Consider the following 20,423-nt stretch of genomic DNA (forward strand, 5'->3'; position numbering starts at 1 on the left):
TAAGAACAGACAGAGTAATATGGCAGAGCGAATGGAGGTGATGGAATGCTTTGTCCTGAGTACTGTTGAGTTTTCCAAATTATGTCACAGCTGATATACCTTTTAGGCACTAGATAAGCCACTTGCCTGAATACCTCTTCTTGTAACCGGGCTGTTTATAGGGCTGCTTCAGTTATGTTTAATGTCAAAGATAGCATTTCCCCCAGTAGGCACCCCTCACCCAGCCACCCTGCAGGTGGGCAGATGGCGGAGGATTCAGTGATGGTAATATCACTGAATGTCAAGAGGAGGTGGATAAACACCTGATGGAATCAGTGACTGACTGCTGTGTAGGTGGTAAAATGTCACCTCTTACATCCAAGCAAGTCTCAGCTCTGCTTATAACTTGCCACACCGGGTGTACAGAATGTCTCATTTTCTGAACAGGCACAAACAAAAATGAATATCATGAAGTTAACGTCAATTAGCCCAGGTGTGTCCTAATGAAGGGTAGGGTGTTGAGGGAAACACTAAAGGTAATAGGCGCAAAGGCCCCACTGTGATTAACTTCTGCAGGAATACGCTGTTTAATATGATTAATCTCCAGCAGCCATAATCACAACCATTTTGAAAGATCAAACACCAGGAAATCTGCAGATGCTGGAAATTCAAGCAACAGCAGCATTTTGTGTGTGTTGCATTTTGAAAGATGAATGGTTCCAGTCACTGTAATGTTTTGAACAATCCCCACTGACTTGTGCTTTTCAGAATCCCTTTGGTGCCGCTCTCAGTTGAAAGTAGATTCTCTAAGTCCACGTCCTATATTCATATTTGGATCAAGGCTGCTGTGTCAGCTAGAACAGGGTGGCCCTGACAACATCCACTCTGAGTTTTAGTGAGCAGCACATATGTAAATTCAATCCTCCCCAGTCCTACTGAGTGAAGCAAGGCGCATTCGGCCAAATCAACTTGCACTTTTTTGGTGTAGTGTATAGTAAATATGAAACCTAGCATGCATGTAATATAGAATATAATGTAGAAAAAGGGAAGTTTTCACTTTGGAAGGAAGAATTATTAAACAGATTAATAACTGCAGAAAGCTCCACTCAAAAGAGATTTCCGGGGTTCTTATACAATTAACACAGAAAACCAGCAGTTAGATGCAGCAGGGAATAGGGAAGGCTAATAGAAAGTTGGTTTTCATTTCAACATAAAAGTTGGGAAGTCTATCAATTACTGTAGAATTGAAACTGCCTGTATTGTTTTGGATCTCTTGGCAAAAAGAAAGATACCTGTACATTATCTTGGAGATAATGGAACTAAAAAGATTCATAAGCTTGGAAGGATTGTCTTGAGAAAAAAGGCATTAGAGTTTTCGGCCTGTACTCACTGAAGAATGGAAGAATTAGAGAAGATCTTATTGAGATACAGAAGATCCTAGGGGCTTGCCAGGGTACAGTCTGGGAGGATATTTTATTTCAGGACAGAATCTAGGTAAGATGGCATAGTCTCAGCAGAAGGGAGTGCATATTTAAGATTGAGAATGAGAAGGATGACTTCTTCCAAAGGGATGTAGGATTTTGGAAATCTTTGCTATGGGGAGCTGTGGAGCCTAAATCCTTGAATAGATTCAAACCAGAGATGGATTTTTAGTCAGTTAGGGAATCAGTCTATATTTGTGGGTATAGAGTGGAAAAGTGGAGGGAAAGTTGGATCAGCCATGACCTTATTAAATGATGGAGTAAGCTCAAGCAGCTGAATGGCCTACACTTGCGCCTATATTTTACGATTTTATGGTTTTTATGGTCCAGAGGTAATGCATATTCTCAAGTGATCTACAGTGATAGTGATCAATGTGACTGAGAAGAGAGAAAACAGTAAGGCTGCAGGCAAGTATTATCTCCAATATGAAGAAAGGCTGAGGGAGAAGGGGAAATTCCTTGAACACTTCAAATTATGGCAGAAATAGAGCAACAGCTTCTTCTCAAGCAACAACAGCAGCAACAGCAGGAGGAACACACAGAGTTAACACTGCAACACCAGGAAGTGGAGAATCCCAAAGCTAACTTTGATTTTAAAAAAACGATACATTGTGTGTACTTGTCCACAGCACAGTAGACTAACACCTACTATCCAATCCAGGTCAGGACATCATTCAGAAACTATCAGTTTTCTTGTAGAAAATGAAACTCTGTTTCAGAAACAGGTCAAGTAAGTCGGTGCCACCTTTTGATCTTAAAAGGGCTGATTTTGCAATAATGTAAAAGTGTGTTTGACACATGATTTTACTTTCATGTACAACACAAATGTTTGGCTAAAAGAAACAAAGATATAATGTCAGTTAAGAGGATATTTAACCCAATCTCCATTTTGGACACCATTCTGGAAGTCTGGAAGCATCTCTAATGTAATGGCAGAAACCAAGATCCTTGAAGACTTTATTTAGGCGGAAGATACAGAGCCAGAATGACAAATATCCAGCTTCTCTTCTATTCCCACCTGGTTAACCTATCTTAATTCAATTATTCCCAACAGGGTGTTCAGTAAAATTTGTGGTTTTCAGCAAGATGAAAGTAAGAAAGCTTTATCTTTGGCTTTTTCAAAATGAAGCTCTTATTTTAGACATTATTTGAAGCAAATAGATGTTCTGCACTTTTTAAAGTAAACTCCTTTCCTTGAATGTTAATAATAAATTAGGTAGGATCATTAAATAAAAGGAAAGTTGCTTGTAAAAATATTCTCTGAAGGGTCAATTGATAGGTAACACAGTTAAGGTACTAGGACCATGTTGAATTTTAATGTTCAGTAATTGAATTAGGTCATCAGTTCCAGTTTGAGAAAATGCTTCTTTTTGTTGACACAACAGTAATGTTTTGCAGTAGAAGGTCACGGATCAATTTAGAGACAGTTTTCACTACTTCACATAGATGAATGGGATTAAGACCTAAATTTTACATTTGCTATAAAACTTAACCAAACGAGTGATGTGGAAAATGTCTCGACTCCTTTACTAAAATCCCAAGGCTCAGAAATCCCTCAGTTTCTTCAGATGTCTAAATATGTTCATGAAAAAGAGGAGAGGGAGGGTGAGAAATCAGATTAAAGTGAAGCTTCTGAGATGCACTGATTTGTATGGGTATGATTGAAACAAATTGTATTAGTTCTGTTTGAGGAGAAAGTGTGGTAATAAACCTTGGTAGAAGGAAATTTTATTTTGATGTGTAACATTAGAAAAAGAGTTAAATTCGTACCATTTAAGGTGTCTCAGTCTACAGGGCTACAAATCAAGAGTAGAGAATCTAGTTAGGTTCAATTAGCTTTTTTTGTTGCCTGCAAAAGGTGGCAGCACAAATAGCTAATAAGAGAAAATCTGCAGATGCTAGAGATCCATATCAACACACACAAAATGCTGAAGGAACTCAACAGGCCTGGCAGTATCTACAGAAAAGAGTAAACAGTCAACATTTCAGGCCGAGACCCTTCTTCAGGAAGCTTGCTTCTGTGTCTGAAAATTCTATACCTCCCTCAAATATTAGTAAACTTCAGAATGCCATGAGCTACTGAGTACATAGTTTATCACAAAGATACATGACGAAAAAAACATGGTCAGATTTTCATAATCTACGTGGCAATACTTGATTATTTGATTCATGATGAGGGAGAGGGTAGTACCGCGCAAGGATAAAAGGGGAACATATGCTTGAATCCGGAGGTTGAGGGTGAGACCTTACATCAAAGTCCTTTACCAAGGAGAAGGACTTGGAGGTTAGGAGATCAGTGCTGAGCATATTGATATGCTAGGGCATTTTGAGATAAAGAAGGGCATAGTGTTAGGTCTCTTAAAGTACATTAAGGTGGATGTCCCCAGAGCCTTATGGGATATACCTAAGGTTATTGAGAGAGGCAAGGAATGCAATTGACCAATACTTTCATGCCCTCGCTACCCACGGGCAAGGTCCAGAAGAGTTGGAGAGTAGATAATGTTTTTCTATTATTCAAGAAGGGAACCATAAAAACTATAGACCGGTGCATCTCATGTCATTGATAGGGAAGTTTCTGGAAATAATTCTTAGGGATAGGATTTATGAATATTTGGAAAACCATGGCCTAACTTGGGAGATCCAGCATGCCTTTGGACATACCTAAGTCGTGTCTTACTAACTTGATTAAGCTTTTTGACAAGATGACGAGGATGATTAATGAAGGTAGAGCTGTGGATATTGTCTATATGGATTTCGTGAGGTGTTTGGCAAGGTCCCTCATGGGAGGCTCATCCTGAAGATTAAGATGCATGGGATTGATAGTAAATTGGCCATTTGAATTCAGAACTCAATTTCCCAGAGGGTACTGGTTGAACGGATTTATTCAAGCTGGAGGTTTCAAAGGTACAATTTGATGTCAGAGAAATGTATACAATATACATCCTGAAATGCTTTTTCTTCACAGCCCTCCAGGAAAACAGAGAAGTGCCCCAAAAATGAATGATAGTTAAATGCTAGAACCCCAAAGTACCCCCCCCCCAGCTCCCCACCTTCCCTCACATAAGCGGCAGCGAGCAACAATCCCCCTCCACCCCCACTGGCAAAAATAAAGCTGTGATTAGTAGTGTTCCACAGGGATCTGTACTGGGACCTCTGCTATCTGTGATGTATATAAATGATCTAGATGAAAATGTAGTCAGCTTTCAGATGATATGAAGATTGCTGTGGATAGTGTAGAAGACTAGCAAAGAAAACAGCAGTATTATAGATCAGATGCAGATTTGGACAGAGAAATGTCAGATAGAGTTTTACCCGGCCAAATCTGAAGTGTTACATCTTGGTAGATCAAATACAAGGAGACAGTGCGCTGTTAAGGGCAAGACAACAGTGTGGATAAGCAGAGGGATCTTGGGGTCTAAGTCAATAACTTCCTGGAAGTGGCTACCCAGAAAAATAAGTGGTTAAGAGGGCATATGATATGCTTATATTTATTAGTTGAGGCATTGAGTTCAAAAGTCAGTAAGTTATGTTGCACTCTATAAAACTCTAGTTAGACCTTATCTGGAGTATTGCTTACAGTTCTGCTTACCCCATTATAGGAAGGACATTGAGGCTTTGGAGAGGGTTCAGAAAAGATTTATCAGAATACTGCCTTGATTAGAGGGCATGTGCTATAACGAGAGGCAAACAAACTTGGGTTGTTTTCTCTGGAGTGGCAGAAGCTGAGGGGAGATCTGATAGAGGTTTATACAATAATGAAAGGCATAGATAGAGTAGACAGACAGTTCCTTTTTCCAATACAAGAGGGCATACATTTAAGGTGAGAGGGGGTAATTTCAAAAGAGATGTAAGGGTGGTGGGTGCCTGGAATATGCTGCATATACAGTACATTAGGGACTTTAGAAAGACTTTTAGATAGGCGCATGAATATGAGGAAAACAGAATGATATGGACATTGTGTAGGCAGTAAGGATTAGTTTGGTTGGACGCTTGATAACTAATTTAATTGGTTCAGTATAACATTGTGGGCTGAAGGGCTTGTTCCTGTGCTGTATTGTTGTTCATCCAAAAACAGGCAGAGTGCTAAGTGTATTTGTCATTTACGTTGAAACCATTTGACGCTTTGCACATAACAAAAGGGAAAATGCCTGGGCAACTACCCACAGGCAAACCCATGGTCACTGTGCCCTGCAGCAGAACAGAAGCTTTAGTGTAGACCGTAAAGTAACAAGTTCCAGTTCTGGTCAGCAAATAATGGAGAGTGGAAGAGGGAGTATGGGAAGAAAGGAATTGTAAAATGTTGAGAAAATGAGAGGGAAGGAAGTGAAGGCCAAAAACTAAAATGTGTGAAAAAAGAGAAATTCCAAGGAAATACAAATATGAGAAAAGATGAAGTGTCAGAACTGAAAGCTAATGAAACTCCATGCAAGAGAAATGTAACCACTGTGAAGGCAATAAAACATAATCAACACAATCATATGCTCACTTCTAACCAGCAAGCTCCAAAATCTTAGCTTCTGTACATCTCCCTTGACTTCCTCACAGGTTGACCACAGTCTGTGAAGATCAGAAATAACATTGCCTCTTCACTGACAATCAATACTGGCACACCTCAAGAATGTGCACTTTGCCCACTCTTCTACTCTCTCTACAAGCACAACTGATGGGCTAGGCGAAACTCAAACGCCGTCTATAAATTTGCCGACAACACAGATAGATCAGCTTGTTCAATTGAGTCACAGCAACAATCTTGCCCTCAACATCAGTAAAATCAAGGAACTGATTATGGACTTCAGGAAGTGGAAGTCAAGGGAACACAAATCAGTCCTCATCGAGGGATCAGAAGTGGAAAGGGCGAGCAGTTTCAAGTTCCTCGGTGACAATATCTCTATCCTGGATCCAACATATTGATGGAATTACAAAGAAGGAATGATGCCAGCTATATTTCATTTGAAGTTCACCAAAGATACTTGCAAATTTCTACAGATGTACTGTTTGTTCTGTGGAGGCATTTTAACTAGTTGCATCAATGTCTAGTATGGAGGGACCATTGCAAAGGACTGGAAATAGCTGCAGAAAGGTGTAAACTCAACCAACTCCATCATGGGCATAGCTTCCAGAACACTTTTATAATGCTATATTATATATACCATTATCCCGGACATGTCACCTTCTTGTTGCTATCATCAACATTTCAGAATGGACAATGATCCAATGAACACTTCCTCAGTATCTTTTTTTCTTCACTTTCCCCATGACAATTAATTTATAATATATACTTCCTAATGTAATTTATAGTTTTTTATTATTATGTATTGAAATGTACTGCTGCTGCTAAATAACATATTTATTAAACTGAATTCTAATTCTGATTCATAATGGGCAGGGGTACCAGAAATTATGGAAACAATTTGTTGGATTTGCAGCAAGTGAGCATGGGATGAAATATTTACAGAATAAAGGTTTCCCAGAATCAAAGGTGGTTAAAGAACAAATCAAAAACATGTTTTCCAATAGAAAGGGTATGGGATGTACCTGAACCAAGATCAATACATTAGGCAAGGATATCACAGACATGTATCAACGTTGGATAAATGGAGTTGACGGGAGGTCAGTTATAATATCATTGAATGGCATTGTGTTTAAAAACTCTCAATGACCAATGTCTATTGCAAAACAATGCATAGCAGTCTTGTTTTGAACAAATGACACACCAAATAAACTGGGGCAAACAGATTCCATTTTCTTCCTTGATGGCTTATTTTTTACTTTTTTAACTTGAAAATGTATTGCAAACAAGTAAGAAAAAAAGTGAGTAAAATATCTTTTAAAAGAAAATTGCAGGTCAAGGAAAAGATTCTTATGTCCTGATAGTTGATTTTGACCTGGAAGGATTGCCAAGCCTGCATTCAGATATGAACAGAAGATGACATGTGTAACAATGGCCATTAACTTACTTGTCAGATGGTGATATCAAGTAACAATGCACAATGCATTTTACAGTGGAGTTTAAACAAATATTTGATATTCTCATGACACAAAGGAAACTTTGTAGTGTTATGATTCCTTACCTTTTAAATTTACAGGTGACACTCTCTTCCCCTCCTCAATTATAGAGTGAGGGGTGAGGTTATAATTTTAGAAAATAGCCTATCTTCTGATTTTCCACGGCATGAAGTTGTATCATTTGCCTATGTGTCAAGAAATATGATATATTTTTTTTAATTTTAAGACAACTTCTACCCCACTTGGATTTTGTTAGACTAAATTTTACCCTGTATCTCATATTTGTGAGTAGTGGTTTTTTTTTAATTCTGTAAGGGCGAATTTCTTTTACTCGAACAGCTGTAACTCAGATTTGCCTGTGCATATTTATTTGGAATATTCAATAGTTTAAGAAGTCTTCGTCATTAAAATGATGAAGTTGCTAGATGGACAAAGACTTCCATATTTTGCTGTCTGGTATATAAATTCCATTGCTAAAAATGCCCATATGATTAAACAGGAGCAAAACAATGACTTTCATTTTAACACACTGCAAATCACATGGGAACTTCTGAAACAAATTATCTGAGAACCATGTAAAGCTATTTTTAGTGCCAAATTTAACAAAGGTAAGGATTACTCATCACATCACTAATTACAACTCGCTGCCTTTCCCACCCCATTTGATTTCAATAATAAACACAACAAACATATTAAAATGTTCTCCTTAAGCTGTATAATGCACTTGAGAGGCCACATCTTGAGTGCTGTGTACAGTTTTGGCCTCCATATTTTGTGAGGGGTGTGAAGGCACTGGAGGGAGTTCAGAGAAGGACAAGACTCATTTCGGGTCTGCAGGGTTTGGACTATGAAAAAAGATTGAAATAATTAAATCATTTTAGTCCAAGTAGATGTAGAGTGAGGGGTCACATATAGAAGTGTTCAAAATCATTCATGGTACACTGTATGTAAGGTGGATGCCAGGTGCAACATCAAAATTAATCCATCAACGAGGCCATAAGTGGAGATTGGTTAAAGGGAGATTTCAAATTAGCATCTGGAAGCATTACTTTGCTCAGCAAGTTGTGGACACATGGAACAAACTACCTTGTTGTGTAGTTGAGAGTGGTACCTTAGAGACTTTCAAGTCTAATCTTGATAGTTATTTTAACACACTACATGAATAGTAATTTGGCAAACTTCGATGGGAAGAATGGCCTGTTCTTGTCAAAAACTTTCTAATCTTCTAATATTTCATATAATATCTTCTAACAAGCATCACTCCCCACTAACATCTTAACTACATTCTACAGAGGCGTGGTTGAGAGCGTGCTGACCTTTTGCATCACAACCTGGTACTCCAGCTGCAGTGCTGCCGACAAAAAAGCCTTGCAGAGGGTGGTTAGGGGAGCAGAGAAGGTTATTGGGGTCTCCCTACCTTCTGTCCAAGACCTCTTTCAGAGTTGATGCCTCCAGAAGACACGGTACATCATTAAAGACCCCTCACACCCTCTCCATGAACTGTTTGTTCTTCTGCCATCAGGTAAACGTTACAGGAGCATCAAAACTAAAACCACAAGGCTACTAAACAGCTTCCTCCCACAGGCAGTCAGACTGCTAAATAGCTGCTCTACCTGACTCTGCTTTGGACACTTTTAACTTGCACTGGACACTTATAACTTGTTTTTAACTGACATGTGGCTGTTGTGTTTTACTATTTATTGTTATGTTTATTATTTAGTGTTGCGTTTGTTATGTTATGATTGCACTGCTCCTGGGAAATGCTGTCTCATTCTGCCCTGCAGAGTTGATGTACGGTTAGAATGACAATAAAGTTTTTTTTTGAATCTTTGAATCTTTTGAATCTCCCAAACTATAAAAATTGCCTATCTCGTGGATTCGATATGTAAAGCAAACTAGCCAACGGAAATATTGCATGATATAATATAATGAAACAGCCTACTTGGCTAAGATGGCAATGTCCTCATTAATAAGTGACATCACATTTTTCTTAATTTAACTTTCAGCATATCTTTTTATTTCTTTCTTCCTTGTGTATGTACCTGGAACATTCTGTAGTGCATGTGCACCACTAAACTCAAACATTCCTTGCAATAACGAGAAACATGCTTCAGAATCAATCTCACTCTTTACTCCTCCATAGCTCATTGCCCTCCAGTTGCCGTTCATCAATGTGTCTATCTGAGAGTCTCTTAAATGTCCTTAATGTATCAGCCTCTACCGCTGCTCTCAGCAATGCCTTCCAGGTACCCACCACTCCGTGCTAAAACAATCTATCTCTGATATTTCCCCTAAACTTCCCTACATTCACCTTAAAAGGTTGACCCCTGGGATTGGCCATTGCTGCTCTATCTATGCCTCTATGATGTGCCTTGCATCCTCTTTTGCTCCAAAGAGAAAAGCCCTGGCTCGCTCATTCTTTTCTCATAAGACATGTAGACTATTGCTTCATACACCCATGGACCTAGATTTTAAAAAATGTGACTTCAACTGATCAATATCTTCGGTGGGAGGGAGATTTGAGCTGTACAGTCGACTTCTTTTGCTTATTCATTGCTTGGGACGCAGACAAAAACTGCTCCCCCTAATTGCTGGGTGATTTCAGAGAACATTTAAGAGCCAAGTATTGCTGTGGGCCTGAACGCACATGTCAGCCAGACTAATTAGGATAACAAAAGCTTCCTGTCCTGAACGATAGTTAGAGAACCGTAATATTTCTACAGTGGCTTCATAGCCAAGTTTTCAAACCAAATTCAAGCTTTCAGACTGGCATGAGAAAATTCAAATTCCTGGGCTCTAAAGTAAGATGCCGGGCCTCTGTATTACTAATTTCGTTTAGATGGCATGACGTTGTATTTGACTTTGATGAGATGGACTGCCTGGACGTAGCAAATGCTAGAACAGGTTTCTGGAGAGACAGAAACTGTGCTGACTTCATTCTAACAAGAGTTATAAAATGGCTGGTGCTTTTGTGGATGTTAAAAATTATCCTTTCGAAATAATTGAAATGATTGACTTTTTATAAGATATATTTCCTGTGGCTGGGATGATTGCATTATGGCTCCTTAAGATTATTATAGCCAGCAATGGTAATGGGGATAAGCTCCCGCTACCTTTTAAATGCTCACAACGGCATGCGTCTGAAATAGCCTTTGACAACCAAGTCCTGTTCCCAGCCTTCACGTGTGACTTAGCTACGAAACCCAGTGGAACTGTTTTTACTGACAGGAGAAGGGGTAAAGGTGGGCTACTGGCACCTTAAAACCTATCGCTTTGAGCAGGTAGGGCTAGTCAGCCATGGTTGGCCAATCCAGGAGAAGGGAAACTCTGATCTCAAACATCTGCTGCCTTGCAGCTATACCTAGTCATGGGGAAGCCTTTGGGAGGAAATCTTGAGGGAGTAATCTAGAACTGGAGGCCCTAAGGCCATCCTACTTTGCATTAAATGCTGATGGGCAACTCCTACGATGCTGCTGGTGCAAACTGAATCGGTCTCTGGGTTCATTAGATGCATGGAGAGGGGGAGCTTGCTACAAGGGCAACAGCTTGCTCTCCATATTGTAATGCCCTGGCTTGCATATCCAGGCATCTGGAACGCAACATCCATGGTCGACCCTGAGTCTCAGTCAGGAGTGAATCTGAGTAAACAAAAAAAAATTCAATTGATTATGATTTCCTTATTTCCCCAGGAAGCCCAAGGTACTAAATGGCTTTCAAGGTGCAACATAGACAGGTGTTGCAGGCCATTTATTTCATCAGCTGCCCAGTTTAACATCACATTGTGCAGCATAGGATTGCAGACAGCCAAGATTCTGCCCCAAGGTTTCTTGGGCGGAACAAGTACCTATAAGCACCTTTCTCAGAAGCAAATGTGGATGGTCTTTGAGGTGTTAAGTGTACTGATGCTTAAAGCCTGCCAGCCTGAAAATTCAACTCTAAATGCTGTCAAAATCAATCTGCAGGAACGTCAACCGAAGCTTTGTTCATGATGGGGCCTATGCATTCCGAGGTTTCTAGCTGCTAACTGACTAAACACCAAGCTGATTTCATCATGAATCAGTATCTTCAGAAATCATTCTTCTTTTGAAGTTGGACTTACGGTAGAAGCCACCACCCAGTCCCACCCGAGCCACCACCCTAAGGCCCATATCCAGGTAATAAATAATGTATCTGTCGACATGAAGTCATAGTCATATATAACAAAGAAACAAGCCCCTTGTCCCAGCATGTCCATAACATCTGCTTTTATACAAATCCTACTCTAATCATGTTTTTTAATTGGCCAATCCTTCCCATCAGTCCACAGATTCCACCTCTTTTTTATGTGGCGTGTCTGAACAGTGCCATCACTGAATGCAAAAGGAAGGTGGTCATATACATGTGGGAGATGATCACTTCTGTGGTATGAAAATAGCTTGGCACTATCATCCCCTGACCAGGTTTTGTCTAATTCTTGCTCCTTCATTTGATGAGCTGTAAATGAAAGTAAACTTTGTGAAATTATCAGCAAGCATCAGCACTTAAGCCCTCATAATGGAAGGCAGGTCATTGAAGAAGCAGCTGAAGATGGGTTGGTCCTAGGACACTGCCCTGAGAAACACCCACAGCGATCTCCTGGGGTTGTGACGATTAAACTCCAACGAGCACAACCATGTTCCTTTATCTGAAGCAGGACTCCAACCATTCTAGTGTTTCATTTTGGAAGCCCTTGCCTGCACTTTGGTAAATCCAACCTGTTGGCTGTGCTTCTTCTGTCTGTGTACCAGGACAGAAGAATGCAGCACTGGTGAAGAGGGCTATGGAAATGAAGGGCTAGTTCAGGACTACTTTGATTTGGTGGACTGGAGCAAGCACTGTACAAGGGCTTGCACAATACAACTGCCTACAGGCAGGACTGGGTAGCATAAATGGCAACCTATCAGAACTATCACTCCCACATGAGCTCAAAATTTTTGATGCACATTTTCACAGGGTGAGCTAACCCACACAAGACCCCATATCTCCAGATGACCCTGCAATTTCAGTCTCTGAGACTGATGTCTACCTTCACAAGGTTGAATCCACAAAAGGTGTCCAATTGAAACAGTGCGCCTGGCTGAGTTCTAAAAGTCTGTGTGCACCAACTGGCTGGTATGTTTACAGACATGTTCAACTTCTCACTTCTGCAGTCTGAGCTTCTCATCTGCTTCAAATAGGCTTTATTGTACCGGTGCCCAAAAAGAGAGTGGTGACTGTTTCAATCATCTGGTAGTGCTTCTGTCAAAAGTACTGAGGTGCTTTGAGAGGTTCACAAAAATGATTCCAGGATTAAACGGCTTGTCAGATGAAGTGTGTTTGAAGGTTCTGGGCCTTGTATTCACTGGAATGTAGAAGAATGAGGGGTGACCTAACTGAAACCTATCGAATGGTGAAAGGCATTGATGGAGTCAATGTGGAGAGGATGTTTTCTATGCTGGGAGTGTCTAAGACCAGAGGACACAGCCTTAAAATAAAGGGGCGTTCTTTTAGAACGGAGATGAGGAGGAATGTCTTTAGCCAGAGAGTGGTGAATCCATGGAATTTGTTGTCACAGGCAGCTGTGGAGGCCAAGTCTTTAAATATTTAAGACCATAAGACATATGAGCAGAATTAGGCCATTTGGCCCATCAAATATGCTCTACCGTTCAATCATGGCTGATAATTTCTCCCCTCCTCAGCCCTATTCCCCAGCCTTCTCCCTGTAACCTTTGATACCATGTCCCATCAAGAACCTATCAAGCTCTGCCTTAAATACACCCAACAACCAACCCTCCACAGCTACCTGTGGTAACAAATTCCACAAATTCACCACCCTCTGGCTAAAGAAATTTCTCCTCATCTCTGTTTTAAATGGATACCCCCCTATCCTGAGGCTGTGTCCTCTTGTCCTAGTCTCCCCCACCATGGGAAACATCCTTTCCACATCTACCCTGGCCCAGGTCTTTCAATATTCAAAAGGTTTCAATGAGATCCCCTCCCCCCCAATCCTTCTAAATTCCAGTGAGTTCAGACCCAGAGCTATCAATTGTTCCTTGTATGATAACCCTTTCATTCCCAGAATCATCCTTGTGAATCTCCTTTGAACCTTCTCTAATACCAGCACATCTTGATGAGGAGCCCAAAGCTGTTCACAATACTCAAGGTGAGGCCTCACCAGTGCCTTATAAAGCCTCAGCATCACATCCTTGCTCTAGACCTCTGGAAATGAATGCTAACATGACATTTGCTTTCCTTACCACCAACTCTACCTGCAAGTTAACCCCTTTAGGGTGTTCTGCACAAGGACTCCCAAGTCGCTTTGCACCTCAGATTTTTGGATTTTCTCCCCATTTAGAAAATAGTCTCCCCATTTATTTCTACTACCAAAGTTCATAACATTTTCCAACATTGTATTTTATTTGCCAATCTCTTACTCATTCTCCTAATCTGTCTAAGTCCTTCTACAACTTACCTGTTTCCTCAACATTACCTGCCCCTCCACCAATCTTTGTATCATCTTCAAACTTGGCAACAAAGCTATCTATTCCATCATCTAAATAATTTATATACAGCATAAAAAGAAGTTGTCCCAACACCAACCCCAACATAACACCACAAATTCACCACCATCTGGCTCTGCATCTCCATTTTAAATGGATGCCCCCTTATCCTGAGGCTGTGCCCTCTGGTCCTAGGCTCCCTACCATGGAAAACATCCTTACTAACAGTCAACCAGAAAAAGATCCTTTTACTTCCACCCATTGCTTCTTCCAATCAGCCAATGCTCTAACCATGCCAATAACTTTCCTGTATTACCATGGATTCTTAACTTGGTAAACAGCCTCATGTGTGGCACCTTGTCAAAGGCCTTCTGAAAGTCCAAATATACAACATCTACTACCTCCCCTTTATCTATCCTATGATAATCTCCTCAAAAAAATTCCAAACGGTTCGTCAGGCAAGATTTTCCCTTAAGGAAACCATGCTGACTTTGTCCTACCTTGTCCTGTGTCACCAAGTAATCTGTAACCTCATTCTTAACAATTGATTCCAACATCTTCCCAACCACTGAGGTCATACTAATTGGTCTAAAACTTCCTTTCTGCTGCCTCTCTCCTTAAGGCAGAGGTTGATAGATTCTTGATTGGTCAGATCATGAAGAGATATGGGGGAGGGGGGGCAATCAGGAAATTGGGAATGAGAGAAAAAAATGGATCAGCAATGATGCAATGGTGGAGCAGACTTGATGGGCCATGTGGCCTAATTCTGCTCCTATACCTTGTGGTCTTATGATGGGGGATCTCAGGAAAACATCAAGATTTAAGAATGTCTCAATACCCAAAACAGGGTAGATTTGGAAAAGTTAGAAGTGCCCAGAAGGGGACAATGTTAAAACAAGAAAATTAGCAAAATCTCCCCAGTCTGCTGTTGAGCTCCAGTGTACATACAATGGGACATAGCAAGAAGCCGTAATATAAAGCCTGTTTAGGACAGGAAAAGTCCATGTACTAGTTTTCTATATGTTCCACAGAAAGCTGATTAAGCAGCATTGGTTACCCAGCACTTCCTAGAAATCAGCTGAGGTATTAAGACTCAAGGAAAATCATCACATTTTTCACTGTCTACTTATTGAATTGGAAACACCATGGTCAATTATAGTGCTATACTATTTTATTGTCCATCTTCTTACTTCATACCAAAACTGGATTTAGCTCAATTTAAATAATTCATCTTTCCTACTTATAATTTATAACATTTCTAATTTTGATCACTATGAATACATGCCCGTAAGTTAAAATTTGTCCTGCTTTGGCAATAAAGGTTTGAAATCCAGATCCATCACACTCAATATCAAGAAAATCATGCTGATTCACAAATGGTCTCTTTTTCATTTCTATCCTTCCACAGTAGCAACCCACATCAAAACAGTCGCTCGCAGAAATCAGAAAGATTTCTATGACTTAGATTTTCCTGTTCCCACTGGCAACAGCTATAGGGGATCATTGGGGTTCATCAAGTGCCCTAGGCATTCTTATTAGGAAAGCACATTATTTCAGTAACTTTTAAAATATTTCCTGGAGAAGAACATACATATCAACATATAATGAGATTTCAGGTAGAAGCTGGAAAGTTAATCAACCAATGATATATAAATAACATTTTTCATTAATATTTTTGGACTTCCATAGTTTGTCTTATGAAATGATACTATGCTCATCAGCTTATTAGGGTCAGAGAGGTTATGAAACAGCATTGAAATCTGTTTGTCATTAAAAACTCATACCTCGAACAATGATTATCAGAAGAAGGAATAAAAATCTGAAGAGCTTTTGAAGCAATTATTTCTGCTGGACAAAGTTGCACCATGTAGTATACAGCAGCAGAGTCTCACTGATGAGAGCTTCTTCATTCAAGTGCCCATGTGGTTACCAGAAGCTGTTGACAGGTGTACTCCACTACAATGGTGTATGCTGATAGCCTCACTTTTATTTAATTCTGCAGACTTAGTTCCTTTGTTTCTTACATTATTTATTGATACTTCAGTGATTTTTGATCCTTTTTTTATTCTGCCGGATCTGCCTACACACCGTGTTATCCAGAATTGAAAGCAAGATGTCTCGAACATCTCCAATTAGAGAGCTATACTGAATATCTCCAGATTTAGATCATTCTTTTCCATTAAGGCCTCCTTCTACATTCAGACTGGAGTAACTCACATTAAATGCAGAACAAATTCAGCAGGTCAGGCAGTATCTATGGAGGGAAATTAACAGCCAACATTTCAGGCAGAGACCCTTCATCAGGACCAATGAAGGGTTTCAGCTCAAAACGTCCACTGTTTATTTCCCTTGCAAAGATGCTGCCTGACCCACTGAATTCCTTCAGCGTTTGGTGTATGTTGCTCCAGATTTCCAATATTTCCAGTCTATCTTTTGTCTCAACTTTCAAACTGCAGCTTGGTATCACTTGGCTGTGTATCCTCATACATCTTGTTTTCCCTTTCCAATGAGACTACAGTCTCTGTTAACCAACCCAAGCCCACCTCCCACTCACCTCATTCTAGTTTTTTCTGACCATCATCCTTCACTCTTCCTTGGTCCACCTATCAGCTACCACATCTCCACACCCCCACCCCCAAGACACCACTCCCCCCCTCCTCTTTATACCAGCTTTCATCCTTCTCCACTCTTGTGTCTGATATAGAGTCTCAATCCAATTATCCACAATATCCATGCTGTTGGCATCATAGATTTTGATGCTCCGAGCCACCACCATAGATGTTGCTTGACTCATTGTAATCTTCCAGCATTTTCTTTATTGTTTCTCTTTTCCAGACTGTGGGTGAAGCTGCATTTTCAATACTGTCCTAACCTTTTCAGGTTTTGAGAAAAATAATGCTATGGTTGAGTGCATTACATAATAGCAAATTTACCAGGAGCACATTGCACCACATACAAAAATATAAATCTTTCAGCATTAACTATGCAATTCTGTTGAATATTGATCAATACTATATTCTCTTAGTTAAAGAAGAGGGAATGAAAGCAGAAAAAAGTGAACACAATTATTTCATAGTTCTAACTTTATTTTTCCCCATTAGACAGTATTCAACCAGAAGACACAGAATTCTGTTTTGCCACATGAAAAGTGACTTATGAATGGAATTGACATTCAGATTATGTACTGAGTGTTGATTAACAGAGACTGTAGACTCATTTCAATGTGAAACAAATGTTGACTCCCAATATAAATAGATAATTATTTCCACTATGCACAAGCAGGGAGGGTTTTATAATATAACTGCAATGTGGTTTAAAAAATATATTAAAAAGGAATATTGATGTAGAAAGCTAATTTGGTCACTCCACCGCTCTAACATCAGCCACTTTACAAGTGCAGTAAATTCTCATGATAAACGCAGGGGTAATGGGTGAACTGGAGAAGGTTAGGCCACAAGCAAAGGAGTGTTGGATATCGTCAAGTTCATGAAAGGTTGAGGTTGAGTGGTTGACCAAAAGAACTGGATTTCTGCCATTGTTATCACAAACTAGATGAGGGCTCTGCACCTGGGCAGAAATATGCAATGGTTTTGAGTTGGAAGTAGGCAATTACTATGATGGAGTATTTGTTGGCTGGAAACCTATGAAACTCTTAGCCAGATATTTCTGTAGCAGTCATTTCCTAAATAGAATGAATATGTGCAACCAGCCTGTAGTTACAGGAGTAATGTGGTTTTGCATTCTGCTGTATAACAGGAATGTATTTCTAAAACTGACAACAACATCGCCACATGAATGGAGAAACATGTTTGAAAATTAATCCTTCTGAAATTGAATTTGTCAATTAAAAAAAAACAATTTTAGTCATAGACAAAGAAAAGCTTTCACCTTGCAATGTTGTGGAATAAGAACAGAGTTATAATTAAAAGTCAGATTACACCATTGTACCTTGCTTGAACTAAATTAGGCTTCTGTAACTCAAAACTTGTAATCATGTGCTTCAAGACTAGATCGATTCACATGAGTTAATAAATTATGTAAAATTAAGTGCTTACCTACATATGACCAATCCACATCATCAAATAAATTATTTTGTTGTCTGTAAAATCCATGTATCATATCTGTAGAATGGAGAAAGAAGTGTTAGAATAAAGGCAATGCAATTGAAACATTACATTCCATAATTTAAAAAAACAAACTTGTTGCCAGATACAAACTGTTGCAAGGAACAAAAAAAAAAACACCTAAACAGTATTCCACAGCAACTATTGCTAACAAAGCCAGCAATTATTTATGGTTTTTAAAGTAAACCAGAGAATTTATGCTATTGTAACTACAGGAGTAAAAACTGATACATATATTTCTAGAATTGGGACATTAAAGCATCTTTACATCTCTTTTTTAAAATTATAGAAGATAAACTACAAGGTTCAAGGGATTTGTTTTTTTTTATTTCATTGATCTATGACTTTACTCTTTGTTAATTAACTTATTCAAATTCATCATCTTCAGTAGATGTTTGCTTTGAGGTTGCTTTTGCACTCTTTGCCAGTCTTTACAGTGAAGATGAACATGCTACCCATTCAACATTCCTGCTGTTTCCATATTAGCCATGATATTCTGCCTTCTGCCTCTGAATGATGCATATTTACCGTACATTCAGTTTCACATACGTGCAAAAGTTCTTAAAAGCAATTATATGTTTTTCAACCTCTTCTTTACCATGTTTCTTGATTAGCATTAATTTCTTGGTCAACTTTTCGTAATATCTAAAGCCTTTTCAATCTTTAAAAGTCATATCCTGTACACTTATTATAATCAAGTATCACTAACTTCCCCAGTTAGATATGGCTGAATCGTTTTCCAGCGATACTTTTATTTCTCCAGGAAAAGTTTTTTCCTTGAGAAATATTAATTAATTCCTTAAAATAGATTAAATGTTTACACTAAGTTGTCTAGTTTCATAATTTACTTAGTCAATTTCCCCTCATACAAACCTTTTCCATTTTGCCTATCTTTTCTATGATTCAATTGTAATATGCAGACACTATCCATGATAAGCCTACGATCACATCTTACAGGCAGCTATTGGATCAACCAAATCTATTGTAATGTGCCGTAATTCATCTTTATTATTGGAAATGTAACTTGTATTCAGATTAACACCTTTAACATCCTACCATTTTCCCTTACTGTAACCTGAGTCATGGATTTTGTGTCCTTGTTTTAAGGTCTTCACCTTTCCTTACAAAAATCAATTGACATTACCTATTTGCTTTTCTGCTTTATAACCTCGAATTTCTTCAAATATTCACATTTTATCTGTACTTGAAAACTACTTCCTCAACCTTTTTGGTTTGAAGTCTAGTCCACCACTCTATTTGATCTGCCAGATCTTCTTTTTGTATTTCTTAAAAATCAGAACTCACAAAATTTGACTGGCATTTCTCAGATTTTATAGAAACATCCATTGTGATCATAGCAAATTCTTGTCCATGTCAATGAATTCAACAGTAACATGACTGGTTATGGGAGGTAAATATATACCTATATTTATAATATACATCAGCTTTAAGTTCAATGAAACATTTGCTTTTTTCCAGAAGTTTAACTTCCATTCCAATTTTCAGTTCTAATTCTATGAATATCAACATAGCATCATTGTTAAAATGTCTTCAATCAAGGAAGGGTGGCAATGAAGGGATGAGTTAGTCATAGAGACACACAGCACTGAGAAAGGTCCTTCAGCTCACTAGTTCGTGCTGACCATCAAGCACGCACTTATATGAATCCTACACTAATCCCATTCTATTCTCCTCACAGTCCTATCAACTACCACTTCTCCCATGTCCACCCTCCAATTCTACCACCCAGCTGGACTCTAGGTTCTATTTAAAGTAGCCAATCAACCTACTCAGGCTGCCCAACTTTGGGATGTCGAAAGAAGCTGGAGGAGCTGGAGGAAACACAGTCGCATGCAAACACCACATGGAGAATGCCAGGGGACAGAATTGAACCTGGGTCACTGAAGATGTGAGGCAGCACAGAGTTGAGTACTTCAGGGCTAATTGTGTTTTGTCAACAGGATTGACTTTTGTTGGTGAAACGACAGAGTGAGTGGATGACCATGCATATACAGAGTATCTGGGTCCTCAAAAGGCATTGCTTTTAATTTACTACTATGCACTTGATAACTAAAGTGAAACCCACCAATAAAAGAGGCAAGGAAACAAAATTAGTTCAGGGAAACAAACACAAAATGCTGGAGTAACTCAGCACATCAGGGAGCATCGATGGTGAGAAATAAACAGTCCACATCAGGACACCTAGTTCATTCAGACACAGGGAGTGGAGGGTTTGTGCTAAATTCAAGGTCAAAGTTCAAAGTAATTTTATTATGAAATTACATATATGTCACCATATACAACCCTGAGGTTCATTTTCTTGTAGGCATTCACAA

The 20,423-nt window shown here is 39.2% G+C and overlaps 1 protein-coding gene across 4 annotated transcripts in view; it reads right to left on the bottom strand.

Annotated features, from left to right (window-relative positions):
* The window catches only part of ptprz1a (protein tyrosine phosphatase receptor type Z1a), a 252,244-nt gene that overhangs the window by 190,474 nt on the left and 41,347 nt on the right, over window positions 1-20,423 (bottom strand). For all 4 annotated transcript variants that reach the window (XM_073059138.1, XM_073059137.1, XM_073059139.1 and 1 more), the window contains exon 2: window positions 18,019-18,084. In XM_073059138.1, the coding sequence (XP_072915239.1) occupies window positions 18,019-18,084 (66 nt within the window). The remainder of the gene's footprint in view (window positions 1-18,018; window positions 18,085-20,423) is intronic.

The sequence above is a fragment of the Hemitrygon akajei genome, chromosome 10, assembly GCF_048418815.1.
Source record: "Hemitrygon akajei chromosome 10, sHemAka1.3, whole genome shotgun sequence".
NCBI lineage: Eukaryota > Metazoa > Chordata > Chondrichthyes > Myliobatiformes > Dasyatidae > Hemitrygon > Hemitrygon akajei.